This window comes from Capronia coronata, assembly GCF_000585585.1.
Source record: "Capronia coronata CBS 617.96 chromosome Unknown acBCG-supercont1.4, whole genome shotgun sequence".
Taxonomy (NCBI): domain Eukaryota; kingdom Fungi; phylum Ascomycota; class Eurotiomycetes; order Chaetothyriales; family Herpotrichiellaceae; genus Capronia; species Capronia coronata.
In genome coordinates this window covers 2,502,347-2,518,264 of record NW_006912896.1, presented here as the reverse complement: position 1 = coordinate 2,518,264, position 15,918 = coordinate 2,502,347, and the positions used below count along the sequence as shown (strand labels likewise).

Sequence of the window (15,918 nt, the reverse complement as noted above, 5' to 3'; positions counted from 1 at the left end):
TGACGTGATCACATGACCAGAGCGCGAGTCAACTGAGTTTCAGGGAGCTAAGATATCTGACTCAAGTGCTGGGGCAGCTTCTTTGATTTAACTTCATCAACTTAATTATTAGTTGTCCGTATGGCTACGTGATCTGAGTATATACAAACACTGCTGGCAGCGCGGGCATTATGTTATGTGACTGCTCAGCTGACGATGTTGCTGCAATACGCCATATCTGACTGACTGCCCACGAATGCCGAGCTCCGATCCAGCGCACGCAGAAAGGACATCCATTGAGACCAACAGCGAGGACGTCAACCGCAGGTCTTACAGTTTGACTGACTGGGCGGCGGCGATATCGACACTCCAGCGACGTTCCTTCTCGAGCAGTTCCTTGTGTTGCGCTCCCACCGGCTCTGTCGGCCTCCGGCTGTTTATGCTTCACAACCATCTTTGATAGGAAGAATATCTGTAGAGGAACCGAGACCGAAATCACCAACGTGGAGCAGAAAGTCCACCTGCATTGGAATTGTGTCCCACTCCCAAGATTGAACGCGTGGAGCGACAGAACAGGACAGGACTGGGAATCACTCCCGGCAGGATCCCAACCAGAATTCGATTTCCTTTTTGACCACCCATGCTGTAGTCTGTAGCCTGTAGCTATACTAATACTGTGATACCACGCCTTGATTTGTCTCTCGGCCATGCAGAGACCCTGATCACCTCGATGCAAGTCCCAATTGCCGGCTTACTCTGTAATACACTGTCCGATGTATGAGTATGAGGACGCAACCAATGACTCAACAAGAAGGACCCTTGGTTAACGTCAGCTTCAGCTTTAATTCCTTAAAAGGTGGAACGCGTGGCTACCACTAGTACTAGATAATAACCAGGGAGGGCACTAAGCAGTGTCAATGTCGTCGAAAAGGGAAAAAATTGGATACAGAACAAAAGTTATGACTCACTCAGCTCCGCGTGTCTTATAGCCTCGGTTTTTTAAATGGGTACATACCTTATACACGGTAAACCTACCTTATATACGTATCACCTATCACAAGTCTTACTCCTCCACTGCAGAGAACAACGAGGCTGTCAACCTTTCTATCTCTGCTATATCTCCCTGTCTCCCACCATTGCCATCCTGAATACTGCTTTTCAAGCAAGAGATCCTGACCCGGCAGGACTGTCTCCATCACCATCACAATCATCACCATCGTCGTCGTCATCGCGAAACCTTCTTCCGACTCCTAATCCAAGACCTTACCTACCTACCTAAGACAGAACCATCATCCCGGTACTGCATCATGTTCTATGAACCAGGCCGAACTGACCATAATCTGCCCCATAATCCATGCAAGGTCTGTCTCTGTCTCTGTTTCTGTCTTCTACGACTATCTCCCTCCTCCCTCCTCCCTCCTCCCTCCTCCCTCTTCCCCTCGCAAAGAGCCATGATGTCTTGTCTTGTCTTGATATACAACTCCCCCGTCTGTCCATCTGTCGAATCGAATCCATTGCATCTCTGCGCATAAGCTCCATCCATCCTACAAAGCTCTTTTCTGACCATCCCATTCATTGCCACGCACAGGCATGCGTCGTCCCCCGGCCCATCGGCTGGATAAGTACGGTGTCACCTCCGACCCATCCAGCAACAGGGCCTAGCAATGATGATGGCACCCAGAGTCAGACTCAAACACAAGCACGAACAGCAAACCTGGCCCCTTACTCCTGTTTCAATAATCTGACATTCGACCCTCCCTATGTCATGTTCAGTGCTGATCAGAAACTACTCGTGCCTAAACCCAATGCCAATTCCAATCCCAACACAGATACAGATCTAGACATGGACATGGACAGCCGCAAAGACAGCGTCCGCAACGCCGAGGCCACAGGTGTCTTCTGCTGGCAACTGGCCACCTACCCGCTCCGGCACGCTGTCAGCGTCACCGCCCAACCGGTCCCCTACGGCGTGGACGAGTTCGAGCGTGCGGGCTTGACAAAGACCTATTCGAAAGTCTTGAAGACGCAGGTGCCCATGGTCGCCGAGAGTCCCGTCCGCTTCGAGTGTGAGTATCACTCCACCCTCAAGTTGCCGGGGAATCCGCCCACGGGAAGTGTCGACGTCGTGATCGGGAAGGTGGTGGGCATTCATGTCGACGAGAGCGTCTTGACGGACGGCAAGATCGATGTCAGCAAGACCCAGCCCATCGCGAGATGTGGCTACTACGAGTATGCTGTCGTGAGGGACACGTTTGATATGATCGTTCCAAGAGTCACTACTACGCTGTTTGGATTGGCCGGCGACGTTAAGATGCACAGCAAACATAGAGATCCCGTGGAGAAGACTACTGATGTGGATGAACCTACGTCTTCTTGAAGAACCCATACACCGGTTATGGACTATACATCTGATGTCTAATCTGTGTCCTTGCCTTCTTCACTGCATCAAGGAGAGTACTGCTGTCTCGCTGCACCTGTTATAACTCTACCAGCGTCGATAAGCCTTTGTGGCCAATGAATGCTGCCATCTATCGTATACGCTGTAATCGGCTCCAAGATCCCCGGAATCAATCATTGCTGACACTGCCATGTCTCAAACAATTCCATGGCATTGCATTTCATCCTCGTCCGTGGCTTCAGTTGAGATCGTGGAGCACGACGTTGGGACAGTCTCTTCGGAGCCGTCTCCGGTGGCAGGGGGACTTGTAGACGACCACTTGCTTCCAGTGGTAGTCGTGCTGGTACGGGCATTCCGATCATCGACAGCCTCAAAGTCTGCGGACCAGATCGGTGAATAAATCATGACTCCAGATTCTGCTTGGTAGGATGTGAAGCGTGTAGCGTGGGTGAATCCAAAAGTGGCCGTCTCCCCCTCGGCTGTGGCCCTATTCAGTTGCTCATCAATGGTTTCCTTGTTTAGGCCGGCCTTGCCCCTGCGTTTGAAGTTCTCTGGTACTTTGCATGCCTTGGCGATCCTCTCTTCTTCAAGCAGTACGTTGATGCTTGGTGAAGGCCTAGCTAAGCCAGCGATATATTCTCCTGCAGACATGGAATCCTCGTCGTGTGCAGGTTCGGAAACGTCATCCGTACTGATGCAGAATAAGCGGTCGTCATCATCGACCATTGACGGCCCCTCTACCGATAGACTGTCATCACCTGTCTCTTCCTTCTCCGATGGACGGTGCGGCGAGATTGGGGCAAAGAGACTGGTCGACTCGCCTAGCGGCTTGTGTTTGCGTACAAAGGCGAGCCGAATCCTTGACTTGAACTCATCTATCATTCGACGAAGCACCGACCTTGGTACATGATTCCGCTGGAGGATAGTGTTCAGCAGTCCATCCACCTCCCAGAGTGCCAGAGCTCTGGTGTCCTTGAAAGGGCTAGTCTCTTGAGGCAGATCACACCAATACCAGAATTGCCAAAATCCACCAGGTTGGCGGATGAGTTCTCGGAACTCATTCTCGGAACTCTCAATAAACGCCAAAGCAGCAAAGGTAAATTCATATTCATCGAAGGGCGACCACCCATGTTGATCGTAGTATGAGGCTTCACCGGTTCGGGTCGCTGGTGGGACGGACGGAGGTAGCGGGATGAACGCAGGTGAGGGAGTCTGTTGCATATTGTCATGGCCTGGACATTTTGAAAGAAAAGACTTCGATCTTGTGGAAGGCTGTGGTGTATGTGTAGGAACAAGATAGCCCATATGCGAGTTGTAAAGCTGCATCAATTAGCGGTCGAGTTTAGTGGCCTTGAGGATACGGATCAACAACCTTCTCACGACTTAATGAGGGGTTTCCAGTCACTGATTCCTTTGAATCTTGCCTTGCAATATCAGCAACGACTGTCTGTGGCTGAGAAGGCTGCGGACTCTGAAGTGGAGTTGTGTAGGGTTTACTGCCTCTCAAGGCAAGCTCGGCGGTCCAAGAGCTCCCTGGGTGTACAGATGTAGCTGGTACCAAACCCCGAGGTGCTTTCGATGGCATGTCCACACATTCGGGCTCCGTTGTCACTGCCGGTTCATTTCCTTGCCACAAAGCCTTCTTGCTCTGGGTAGCCCGTGCCGCCGGCCGCGATTCGCTTTCAGGCGAAGGTGTACATGTGATGTTTGATTGTTGACGTTCCATTGTTGACAAAGGCAAACCACCGGGGGCTACTTCGGGGAAGTTTGTATGCATCGACTGAGACTCTGAGTCATGCATCAAGGCTGCCTGGTCAAGGGGTGACGACAATATCAACATGGATTGTTTGAAGCCTTCCGGTATGTCTGCACGGCTTGGCTCCTGGCTCCAGTCGTTGCTGCTGTCATTTGGGTGCATCGACAACGACCCTTGCGCTTCGTCAGTCGTCTGAGTTGACACTTGAAAAAGTGGGTTATTGGAGTCCGGGATATTTGTCGAGCTTCCGATATCAGGAGGACTGCGTAACGAGGGGGTTTCAGGACCCGAGGACAAGCGATCTGGGTCAATGGCAGTCAAGGGCAGAGCAGAGTGGTTGTCTCGTGCATATTCGACATGAGAGAACGATGGCATTTCGCTCCCACTCGGAGAGATACTGTGCGATGCGAAGTTATCATGAGCTGCGCTCGTTGCTCGCTCGAAATCGTCGTGCGCCCGAATCCAGGCCACTGCTGAGGTTGTGTCCGAGTTGATCAGTCGTCGACTGCTCGCTTCACTTACGTTGAGGCGCTGTTCAGCAACGGCTCCCCGAATGCGGGAGGCCTGTGGCGGCATGTAGCTGCCAGCATCCTCTTCGAGCATGTCGTTTGTGGCTTGATGGTCTGCTGCGCCGACAGGATCTTCGAAAGGATTCTGAATGGCAGAGCTCGACTCGTGGAGTGGAGCAGAAAGACCAGACAGCGGGGCTCGACCTCCTTCGCTCTTTTCAAAATCCTTCAGAATGGCAGAGGGGTCTGTTGCTGCGATGGCCTGACGGAACGTGGCAGGGGATTTCAATATCTGCGGCTCTGGAGGTCTCGCAGTAGGTACGGGATCTGATGGGACCTTTTCAAAGCATTGTTGTATAGGAGTAGACGCCAGTTGGACTGGGGGCAAAGACGGAGTCGGCTTGGGAATATCTATTGGGGAGGATCTCGGTTCCGGCTCGATGAAAGATTTTCCCGGTCTGAATCGGACTGATTTCTTCGGGCTGGCACTACGGCTTTGTGTTGGCTCGCTGGCGCAGAGGTTCGCTCCCTCAGATTCGGGGCTGGGTTTGTTTTCCTTGTAGAAGAATGTTGCTGGAGCCCTGATGGCGTCCGCCAACGTTTCAAAGAAGGATTTCGGCGGCGACGTCTGGGTCAAGCAAGATTGTGAACGTGTCTTATGCAGTGCACCACGATTCATCCTGGACAACCTTGAAGTCATCGAGCTCATCGATCCCTTGAGGGGGTGCGGACTTGGGGCTCGTCGAAAGCGCCTCGGCTTGTCGACTGGAGGAGTTCGAGGAGCTGTTGGAGGGTTGTGATCAGGGTTGGAAGAATCATATTCGGGGTATAGATCTTGCTCGAGGACGTCCAGGTCCGACTTCTCCGGAGAAGGTCTACAAAACCTGTTAGCCACGATCAGACAGCTCCAAGGTCAATACCGACGTTCCGGACCGTCCTCGTTTAGCCGAGCCCAACATGGACGAGAAGCTCTTGCGAGGAGAAATGGTAGGAAGAGTGATGGAACGTCCCCTGACCGACGCAGATGGAGTCGTCTGTTTGTCCTGCAGGTTGGTTCGTTCCCCATCGGCGGCAGTCCGCCGCCGAAGACTTGCAAAGGGCATAGTGAAGGCCGATAATAAGCATGCGTAATAGCAACGATGAAGCGAAGGTAGCCAAAGTTGACAGCAGTCAAGGTCGAAGCGGTGGGATGATGAGTTGAAGATGCTGATGCTGTACAAGGAGGTGCATTAGATTCGTTGGAGGCAAGAAAAACGGCGAGACTGCAAACGAGGAAAGAGCAACTTGGTGAAGTGAATGCATGTAGTGGCATTTACAGCACAGAGGTACCGACTGCGCAGGGAAGTCGCTCACACGAGCTGAGAGATGTTCTAACAGACGCACCTCGTTCCATATTCAGGCGTTTACTCTTTCGACGCACCTTCAAGTCACCTCCCCCCCGACCACTCGTTCTCATCCCGTTCAACCCTCATCGTGAGAATCGTTCCGCGGAACGGATGGAAGGATGCGCAATCATGTCTTCATCGGCTGGTCAAGAGCAAGGGTGGCAGAAAGTGATCTGTCAGCGTGGAATCATAACTCGAGTTCGATCTCCAGGCTGGCGGGCTTGGAACAGCATATCAAAACGCCATCATCGCCTTCGAGGCAGCCTTCAATCAGACCTTTCAACAGCTTCACTTCGCAGGTGCCGCAAGCTCCCGAGCGACAACCAAAGTCGGGAGTCAACCCAGACTTTTCCGCCAACTGAAGCAACGATAGTCGATCTTTTGCTAACCACTTGACCGTCAAGTTTGACTTGCGGAAGGTCACGGTTGCTTCTTCAATGTCGTGCATCTTGAAGTGAGTGCAGTCAAGTCAAAGCTGACTGCTATCCTCCCCAACCTGACTGCGAGAAGTGTACGGGTTTGAGGCAGAAGAGTTGGCATTCAAGGGGTCTCGGAGTCTGTTGGAAGGGGGGGAAGGATGACTGGGGTTGACTCTGGGCGTCCTCGGGCGGCTCGGTCCATTGATATAGGGGACGCCTCGCGCCTAGGGGGCTAAGAAGTTCTAAGATGTTAGGTCATTTAGACTGATTTACTGGCTGATGACCCTGGAATTTGCCCCTAAGACCCATCCCGGGCATCCGTGTTTTTGCTGTGTATACCGCCGTGTACTAGTAACTAAAATCTATACTTTTTCTACTATTAGTTTAATTCCCTTCGAGTCTCTGTTAATTTTAGGGTATTTCTATAGTTTATATTTAATTCCGAGTTAGTTAATAAACGATTACTAGAATCGTGATTTGAAGGGCTTATCTCTATCGGATATGAGTTTTTCTAGTGTTCCGTGTTGTGAAATATCGTTTTGTTGACTGTGTAGGCCAGGTCTTCTGCATTTGATGATTCCAGATATGGCACCGTCGCACCACGCCGGGAACAACCATATCTGAAAGGGATCATGGAAGTTGTTCTGACTTGAGTGGTCGTTTGGAGGGAGCCACTCGATGTGGTTGTCTGCGAACTGGTTAGGCGTGATTTCAGACCTGAGGGTCTGGGCGGGATTCCCCGGCGCGTACGTTTCAAAGGTGGATGCACCTCCACTGTTTCCGTGAATTTGGGGAGTAGGAAGTTCTGTTCAGGCTGGCGATGGGGGAAGAAACATTCCCCAGATATTAGGAACGTCCACTCTGTTTGTCCTGTATATCAGTCTTCCACTTCTAGTACACCTCCCTTGCTTTATCCTCCCACAAGTCACCAACAGCCACTATGATACCCGACTTCTTGAAGTCAGCAATGAAACCTCTCTAAGATCTTAGGCCTTCTCTGATACATCGCCTGGAGTCTTCTTATCATCGATACCACTTGGGACCTCTATCTCTATTCCGTCGATGTCATCAATACCCAACTCCTTCCGGACGTGTACTGGTACAACGACATCCTTCTCGAGCGGATAGTTAGTGGCAGTGGTACACTTCCATGCAATGAAGAACATAATGGGCCAGCATGTAGTAGCCAAGGCAAAATAAGCCGCGTTCTCGTTCTCATAGGGTTGAGAGGTCGCGTCGACCCCAAAGGATACAGCTGTACCCGCACTAAGCCCTACTCCATCGTCAGTATTGAGATAGTAGATACCACTAACCTGTAGCTTGGATCACACTCACATGCAACGAAGAAGCCAGACAATGCAGCCGTCTTGCGAGGTTCATTGGTCAGGGATGTCATGATATATAGCACCAGATTCTGAAAGATGCCATATTGCGAGGCATACATCATATAGATGACAATGGCACCCGCATAGGCGTCATCCGTGCAGTCGATCATCGGGCCTGGAACACTACGGTCAAACTTCCAGCTTGCCAGCCAGGCGGTCTGCGCAATGTAGGTGCCAGTGATCCAGACGGCATCGAAGGTGACACCAATCAGCGCCCGCTTCTTGCGGCTGCCAATGCGTTCCGAATCAAGCAGCATGCCCATGCCAATAGTGACGGGAATCTGAATGAGGTTATTCAAGAGGCTGTTGAGGGTTCGAGTGCGCAGATTGAAGGCGTAGGCGTTCATCGAAGCCTGGAAGGGGAAGAACATCTCGCCCGTGAAAGATGGGATGATCATGGCCATGGCCCGCCAATCCTTAAACAGCAAGGCGGTCATCTTGAGCGAGTCCCAGAGCGAGATGGCCTCAAAGGCAGCCAAAGCGGTTCCGTCACTGCGGCGGATCCGGTCAGGGGGCAGCAGCAGCATGGCGAGACCCAGGGACAAGCACTGAAGAACGATAAAGACGATGTACACGGCGTGCGGCACGCTCAGAGAGTTGGAGTTCCAGCTTACACCCAGGGCCACGCAGGCACCTGTTGCCGCGCCCGAGACGTTCATCGTCCACTGGATTGCACGCCAGGAGCCCTTCTGTTTCTCCTCGGCATACGCGTTAGAAGTGTATGCGGCCGTGGTCCAGAGACAGCCCGCAGTGAGGCCCAGATAGGCGCCTGCAAAGACCGGGAACCAGAGATGGCCATACTCATCAAAGTACCACATGGCCCCAATGTAGACCGGGTAGCCAGTGACGCCGAACATCATCGTGTACCGTGGACCAAAGAGGTTGAGGATCGTACTGGCCCCCAGCGCCGAAAAGACAAATACCCCGTAGAGGACGCCATTGCTGATATTGGCCATGCTGATTGACGAGGCGCGGCCGCCACCGGCTCCGAGGAGCTGTGCTCATGTCTGCGTCAATCTCCCCGTTCTTTCAATGATGGATCTATCCCAGAGAAGTCTTACCGAAATGGCGAGGTACAACCCCGGGTTACAGAAGAGACATCCCGACGCGATGAGGTTCTGAATGAACGGGCTGCCGACGGTCAGCACAAACCAATGCTTCCCATATGTGTAGGGTGTGGCAGTTCTTACTTGTTCAGCCGTAGAACCGGCAGCTTTGGGACAGTTTCCGACATGATATCGTCAGGTCGAACTCAAGAGCTGGGGTTGTTGGAATACCAGCAGCAGATGATCTCAAGAGAAGGAGACTTATACATGTATGATAGGAGTCGGCATGATACGACTGTCGGCTAGCCTGCAATCGCCTGGGATCATATCAAGATACTCGAGTGGTCAATGTCAATTAGATAGCCTTGATGCATGTTCAAAGCAGGGTCCCCGCCGGAGATAGATAGGAGGCCAGTGGCATTCATCGACAAACACCACCGAGGAATATTGCCCTGACAATGGAGGATGGGAACCTTTAGCCTTAGTGGGGTGTCGAGATAGGGGTCAGCGCAACTCGGCACTCATGAGTTCCATGCTCACGGAGTCGCTCACTGATAACGGGACCCACGTGAATGAGACGTTGTCAGCCTCGAAATAGTTCAACAGAGTTCATCGTGAGTTGGAGATAGCCTGGAACACTTTGATCAGGCACTCTGGCATGTACAGCATTGCCTCGGAAGTATGGAAGAGGGATAAAGGTCCTTGTGGGCCGTGGCCTTATCTGCAGAAACAGCAAGTCTCATTATAGCCAGATCCGAAGGCATACTGCGTCTCTCTCCTAAGCCGATGGTCGAGGTAGCGAGGCCTAGGACACCTTCTACAATATGGAAACCAGGTCTCTAGGACAATTCCACCAATGGTCTCGGTAGTCGAACTAGAACATCACTGTCCCGTTCACATGGCTGGCAACTCCCCCAGGACAATTTGCTGGTGCAGAGCAAAAGAAAAAGGTCCATCGCTTGTGCTTCCTTGCCAACGCACTTACACCTTCGAGATCGACCATCTCCCCAATTGGAACCCCCCATAATGCGAGTAAGTACTCATGCAGCTTGTACCCCCGGGGAGGGGGCCACACTTCAAAGGCTGGGGCATCTCCTGCTACTGCCGCGAAGTAACAGTCGTGTAGCCAGTTCCGGACGGCATCCTCCTGGCTCAGTCCTGCCCACACTGGCTCGTCTCGCAGTCCTAGGAACGTGTTTTCTTCGTCCGACTTGGCGTAGTAGTCCTGAACGAAGCCAGACCGGACAAACAAGAAATCTCCCACATGGATGTCTCCACCTTCTGATGCCGGACGGATATCGAGGCCTTGATGCTTTCCGCAAGCAACGAGGTTGGCATAGGTGATGGAATAGTAAGACGCAGAGTCGTAGACTATCCCTTGGCTCTCGGCGTATGCTCTGTAATCAATCAGAATACCGCGCCCGACCATCCCCCGAGTTGACCAGTGATGAATGCTGCACTTGTGGTTTGCCTCTGGCCCAGAAATATCTTCTTGCTTAGTATTGTTGTAAAAGGTCTTTGTTGGTGCATGAGACATATGCCGGAAGCCATCCCACTGCGTGCCAGACTGCGTGTTCAAGTGGTAGAGGTCGTCATTGCCGATACCCTCATCAACAACCTTGATCGTAAGTGTGAACGCTTCACGGGACCACGCGGGTTGCTTTGGCACGTTCAGAGGCAAATCCACCCTGGCTGTCTCTCCGGTCTTGATTTCTGATGCTGCAGCCTGGACGCGCCTAGGTGTAAGCAGGTTCAGGCGGCCAAGGTTGTCCTCCGGTCCCCAAACCCAGGCACAGTGTTTAGGGGCGTTTGGTATTTGAGGCAGATCTTGTAGACGTGGGAAGACAGTGTTATCAGGGTCCCATGGGCGCTGTTCCGGGGGTTGTTGCATGGCGCCGCCCAAGTCGGGTCGTAGCAAGCAACAAGTGAATGTGACTGGCGGCCTAGCCCAGCCCGTCTGCTTGCCTGAAACATTATATCAAAAAAGTTCATCTTCATCTTTGGGCATATTCGCACATTCAGCAGCTGTCAGCTTGTCTCCGTCTGGATGGTTGATTGACGGGCTGATAGGTGGTGAGAACCGAGTACCGAGATCCGTATCTGGTAACGCAACCCCGTTATCAACTTAGTGTGTATTCTACGTGTGGGTCTTCGGCGCCAGGACTGCCCAGTGCCGTTGCCGACGACAACCTCAGATCAGTTAAAGCGAGGCTGATAACTGCCGTACAGCAACATCCCCTACAGCTGCAACCATCTTCGACTCATTCCGAACACGAAACGCCAGGCAGGTCAGACGCCATGGCTACATGGCAAGAGGTCGCTTCAGCCTGTCAGAGCGCTGTTCTACAGTCTATTCCTGAGAAATGGCGTCTACCAAGCAAGCCAGATGCCTCAGTCACAGATGTCCGTGACATTCCCCGGACCTGTGGCTTGATAACACCCCAACAACTGGCCATAACCGACCAGACGACCGATGAGCTCGTGACCCAGTTGGCAACTGGAAAGTTGACATCGGTCCAAGTAACCGAGGCCTTTTGTGCCAGGGCAGCCATTGCGCACCAGTGTGTAAGCCGAGAACCAAAGCTGCCAGACTAACACCGAAGACGCCCAGTGGCTTACATGTTAGAAGGTCAATTGCCTCACAGCCTTTTACTGCGAGGAAGCTCTGAAGAGAGCGGCTGAACTAGATGCCATCTTCGCAGAGACTGGGAAACCAGTCGGTCCTCTCCATGGCATCCCCGTTGCGATCAAGGTACGACATTCTGTCCACAGCACATGTCGCTGGCCATGCTGATTCGACAGGACATCTTTGCCGTCAAAGGAAGACCGAGTACCATGGCCGTGGTAGCCTGGCGTGGGAAGGACTGGGGGTTCGACGCGCCCATCGTAGCATTGCTCAAAACTGCGGGTGGTAAGTGTACTTGCTCCAGGTGTTGCACTTTTCTATTCCAAGAGCGCATCTGATCAACATAATGAACGCAGCAATCCATTTCGCAAGCACAACCATGCCTCAGACCGGTATGATGCTCCAGACCGTCAGTCCGCTATGGGGACGCACCTTGAATCCCTTCAACCGATCCTTCGCTGCTGGCGGCTCTTCGGGCGGTGATGGTAGCCTTGTGGCCATGCATGGTTCCCCATTTTGTCCTTCGACTGATATTGGAGGGAGCATCCGCGCACCAGCGGCCTTCAATGGACTTTACGGCATTCGACCCACGGCAGATCGAATTCTAAAAACCGGCATGCTCAGTGCCGCACCAGGGCAGACCTCTATCAAAGTTTCTTGTGGTCCAACTTGTCACAGTGTCAGCGACTTGAAGCTTGTCACAAAGCTTCTGTTTGATTATGAGGAGTATATCGGGTTTGAGTCTTCTGCCGTTCCCATTCCATGGAGGGAGGTGCAGCAGCCAAAGAGCAAGTTAGTGTTTGGCGTGATGAGAACAGACGGCGTAGTGAAACCCCAGCCAATTATATTGCGTGCTATTGATGAGACCGTGGAGAAGCTCAAAGCGGCAGGCCATGAAGGTGAGAGTCCCTGGTCAACCTTACTGACGTGAAAGAAACCGAGCTTACGACGGATAGTCATGGAGATTGAGCCGCCATTGGATCTTTGGGAGGCCGCACAAGTTACAGTACGCTTTATCATTCAATCACTTCACCATGCTTGGCTAATTGTATTTGACTAGTGGAAACTATACTTCCAGACTGGAGGGAAAGAAATCAAGGCTCTCGTGGGATCTACCGGAGAACCTTTGGAGAAGACCTTTGAGTGGTATCTCAAAACATTTGGCATCAAGGAACTTACCGTACCGGAGCTTTTCGAGGCAAGTGGTATCATTGAACCATCCCTAGTGCAATACCAGCTGACGGTGGGTGCTCAGACGAACCTCAAGCAAGCGGCTATCAAGCGCCAATTTGCCCAGCTCTGGGCCTCAACAAAGGACTCGACTGGCACTGGCCGTCCCATTGATGCCTTGATATGCCCCTGTGCCCCATCAGCCAGCGTCCCCCACGACTTTCCAATTTGGTGGGGTTACTTTTCGATCTGGAATCTCCTCGACTACCCGAGTACCATCATTCCGCTCAAAGATTTCAGAATCAGCCCCGAAAAGGACCCGAAAGACACGACCTACAAGCCTACCGACAACCCATTTGACAGAATGAATTATGAAATTTGTGAGTCCAATCTTCCTTTAGATCTGGCTTGGATGACGCTTACAGTAGGCAAGATGATCCTGAGCTGTGGAGTAATTTGCCAGTCTGCATACAGATAGTCCAACAACAATTTAGGGACGAAGAGCTACTTACAGTAACGGAGGTGTTGGATAAGGTGGTCAACGCTTGAAGGGCACCATGGAGGAGGGTTGGGTAGTTATTAGTCAAGCAGTAAGCACAGATTAGGATACGTTGAATATGTCGACCAGGCAAAAGTTTGCGAGGTCATTTCGCGAGAGCAAACAGCGAAGCCTCCCATTCTTCATCGCCTTCTTGCACGCCCTGGCCAGAGTGCATCCATAGTGAGGAACCCAAGATATCTGCCCAATTCATGTCTGTTCCGGCAAGTTCAGTACCATTCACAGGGTCCACGTGGTTGTTGTTGTTCCATTGCATGCCAGCATTCAGCACCCCAGTGAACTTGTCAAACAAACTGCGGAATACCTTTCCCACCCCCTCTGCATTTGGCCAAAACTCAGACAGGTGTTGAGCTACGGTACAGACTCTATCAAGAAGATGCCACTCACTGATGGCCAACATAGGATTCCCGTCATCTACAGCCCGCTGTAGCTCTTTCGCGGCCTGGATAGCCGCGGCAGTGAGGGCGGTGACGGCCGGAAAGTGGCACTGTGCCATCATTTTCTTCGCGTGAATCGTCTCCAAGGTCGAGATTATGGTTGTCGCTGCGCTAGTGCTAATCTTCATGGCTTCCTCAAATTGACGACCACCAGAAAGCATGGGTCGATCTGTGATGACACGATAGAGATGGATGACAACCATATTGTAGTGCAACCGTAAGTTCAGTCCACAAAAGCTGTCGTTCAAGGATTTGCCATCACTGGCATTGGACTCTTTAAGCATCCACGATGCAAGCCGTGAGGTCAAGTTGGACGTACTGACATCAAAATTATGTTGTCGCGCGGCTGAACGAGGTGCGCTCAAGCTCATGACTTCGAGGGCAATGTAGCATAACTCGATGTTGCGCACGCAATACTCCAAGTCAATCTTTGTGTTGATGGCACCGTCTGACTCGATCAAGTCTTCCATGGTCAATCGGTCCTGGTCAAAATCCTCCAGGCGGATCATTGGCGGTCTTCCATGCTCTAATGCGGACATGGTTTCGGCTTGAAATAAGGTCCACCACGTCCGCCGCCATAGTCGTCGGTCAGCCAGTGGCATACGATCAGGGTTTGGAGGGTCATGAAGTATGTTGCGATGCATACCGAGGCCTATAGCAATACGACAGGCGACGCCAAGCCAGAACCAGCTGTTGGCACTGGCAGTGTCACCGTTTTGCAGGTGCAGGGTGAAAAGCAGTGCGGCCTGAACTAGGTGGAGGCGGTCATTCTCATGGCGCATATCAAACACCTGCTTTGCGCGGCTAAAAAGCACGGCTTTGACAACATGCCTTGCCTGTATCACGCGCGGATGCTCTGAGACGTGAGCCCCAGCGAGTAGCACGGCGTGGAATAGGAGGAGCGGAGGCTGATTGTTCGGGTCAGCATATCTCGTCCGAAACTCGGCCTCGTCCATGACCGGGAAATAAGGATGTATCTTTGTGAAGAAGGCCTCAATAAAGTCATCACGAATGTCCTTGGCTGGAAATGACATGACGTCGCAGAGGATGTTGCCGCTGGTGCTTGTACCCTCGGATTCCGGCTTCCAGGCCAGAGGAGCATGGATCTGTGGATAGGGGTATATCAGGAACGTCGGTGATGCGGGACGGTCGAGCTTGATGAGATGTGTCATGTTGGATATGTGTGTGCCAACATAGACGACACGAACACGGTCGGTTTGGTCGAAGACTTCCCAATGGTAGGATGAAGAGGAGATGCCTTCTCTGAAGAAGCGAAACAAAGAGGTTTGGGCCAATGCCAGGGATGTTGTAACTTCGGTGGCCGGAAAGCTGGGATTGGGTATAGAGGCAAGGTTTTCTGCCTGGGCTGGAGCAGATGATGCAGCAGATGAGGGCGCGGCATGAGCCTGGTCTGACAATGTCAATGGACTCTCGTGAATGTAATGTAGTCTCTGCTGCTGATGATGCTCTAGGGAAGGTGAGAGTGCAGTCTTGCTAGTATCGTTGACGCGTTGATTCCTTCCACTGCGAGGTGCAAGGTTATCGTCATTGATGTCGTGTGAGGTAATACTCGGGGTATCTGCGAATGGGGGTGGCGTCTGTTGGCGCTTTCGTCTTCGCCAGCCTACTGCGAACCTTGAAACATTCAGTCATAAGCTGGTGTCGATACCAACGAGTCGTTAATCCTCACCTGCACGCGACCCCGGCCTTGACACAGGCACTGCATGGCTCCTTGCTGACCGAGTCACAGCGAATCTTGCGGCGGCGGCAGGCATCGCACGAGTGCATCTGCAGCCGGCGGGGACGCTGCATAGTGGGCATCTCCTCGTCAGAATCTCAGATATCGGAACAAGTCAGCTTTGGACGTCTGATCAAACAGTCATGCAAGTGATGACTTCCGATTCTTCGGATCCAAGGACAGTCCCCTTGATATGAGTTTCGAGTTCCGACTGCCGAGACTGCGATAAGCAGAAAGCAGGATAACTAGGAAATCCGGTATGATTATGATTGGTCATTTGGCCCGAGATAAAGTATTCTAACCCCACATATCATTCCGGATCTGGAATCGAGTTCCGACCGACATTGCCAATACCATCTCCGGTGTCCTTTCAGCCATGATACCTTAAGTCACAAGGCTTACAACAACTGGATGAAAGAAATCAGCAGACAATGTGAATTTGATCAAGTTATACTGAAGCCGCCATCTCTACATAATTTACCATATCCAACATAAATATGCTGGATAGGAC

The 15,918-nt window shown here is 52.1% G+C and overlaps 8 protein-coding genes across 8 annotated transcripts; 2 read left to right on the top strand and 6 right to left on the bottom strand.

The window, feature by feature from the left end:
• Window positions 1-1,744: 1,744 nt before the first annotated feature.
• On the top strand, window positions 1,745-2,356 carry A1O1_05444 (uncharacterized protein; the record flags this gene model as incomplete). The annotated part of the gene is made up of 1 exon (XM_007726330.1): window positions 1,745-2,356. The coding sequence occupies one exon, from the start codon at window positions 1,745-1,747 to the stop codon at window positions 2,354-2,356; it is 612 nt and encodes a 203-aa protein (XP_007724520.1).
• Window positions 2,357-2,572: 216 nt separating this feature from the next.
• On the bottom strand, window positions 2,573-3,598 carry A1O1_05443 (uncharacterized protein; the record flags this gene model as incomplete). Its single annotated transcript, XM_007726329.1, has 1 exon — window positions 2,573-3,598. The coding sequence occupies one exon, from the start codon at window positions 3,596-3,598 to the stop codon at window positions 2,573-2,575; it is 1,026 nt and encodes a 341-aa protein (XP_007724519.1).
• Window positions 3,599-3,719: 121 nt separating this feature from the next.
• On the bottom strand, window positions 3,720-5,745 carry A1O1_05442 (uncharacterized protein; the record flags this gene model as incomplete). The annotated part of the gene is made up of 2 exons (XM_007726328.1): window positions 3,720-5,517; window positions 5,567-5,745. 2 exons carry the CDS (start codon window positions 5,743-5,745, stop codon window positions 3,720-3,722), a joined length of 1,977 nt encoding a protein of 658 aa, XP_007724518.1.
• A 469-nt stretch (window positions 5,746-6,214) lies between these two features.
• A1O1_05441 (uncharacterized protein) lies at window positions 6,215-6,475 on the bottom strand (the record flags this gene model as incomplete). Its single annotated transcript, XM_007726327.1, has 1 exon — window positions 6,215-6,475. The coding sequence occupies one exon, from the start codon at window positions 6,473-6,475 to the stop codon at window positions 6,215-6,217; it is 261 nt and encodes an 86-aa protein (XP_007724517.1).
• Window positions 6,476-7,432: 957 nt separating this feature from the next.
• On the bottom strand, window positions 7,433-9,065 carry A1O1_05440 (uncharacterized protein; the record flags this gene model as incomplete). Its single annotated transcript, XM_007726326.1, has 4 exons — window positions 7,433-7,719; window positions 7,782-8,826; window positions 8,893-8,962; window positions 9,022-9,065. The coding sequence occupies 4 exons, from the start codon at window positions 9,063-9,065 to the stop codon at window positions 7,433-7,435; spliced, it is 1,446 nt and encodes a 481-aa protein (XP_007724516.1).
• A 686-nt stretch (window positions 9,066-9,751) lies between these two features.
• On the bottom strand, window positions 9,752-10,768 carry A1O1_05439 (uncharacterized protein; the record flags this gene model as incomplete). Its single annotated transcript, XM_007726325.1, has 1 exon — window positions 9,752-10,768. The coding sequence occupies one exon, from the start codon at window positions 10,766-10,768 to the stop codon at window positions 9,752-9,754; it is 1,017 nt and encodes a 338-aa protein (XP_007724515.1).
• A 407-nt stretch (window positions 10,769-11,175) lies between these two features.
• Window positions 11,176-13,222, top strand: A1O1_05438 (uncharacterized protein; the record flags this gene model as incomplete). Its single annotated transcript, XM_007726324.1, has 7 exons — window positions 11,176-11,442; window positions 11,507-11,629; window positions 11,680-11,788; window positions 11,860-12,402; window positions 12,460-12,509; window positions 12,564-13,053; window positions 13,107-13,222. The coding sequence occupies 7 exons, from the start codon at window positions 11,176-11,178 to the stop codon at window positions 13,220-13,222; spliced, it is 1,698 nt and encodes a 565-aa protein (XP_007724514.1).
• A 95-nt stretch (window positions 13,223-13,317) lies between these two features.
• A1O1_05437 (uncharacterized protein) lies at window positions 13,318-15,481 on the bottom strand (the record flags this gene model as incomplete). The annotated part of the gene is made up of 2 exons (XM_007726323.1): window positions 13,318-15,304; window positions 15,360-15,481. The coding sequence occupies 2 exons, from the start codon at window positions 15,479-15,481 to the stop codon at window positions 13,318-13,320; spliced, it is 2,109 nt and encodes a 702-aa protein (XP_007724513.1).
• Window positions 15,482-15,918: the final 437 nt, after the last annotated feature.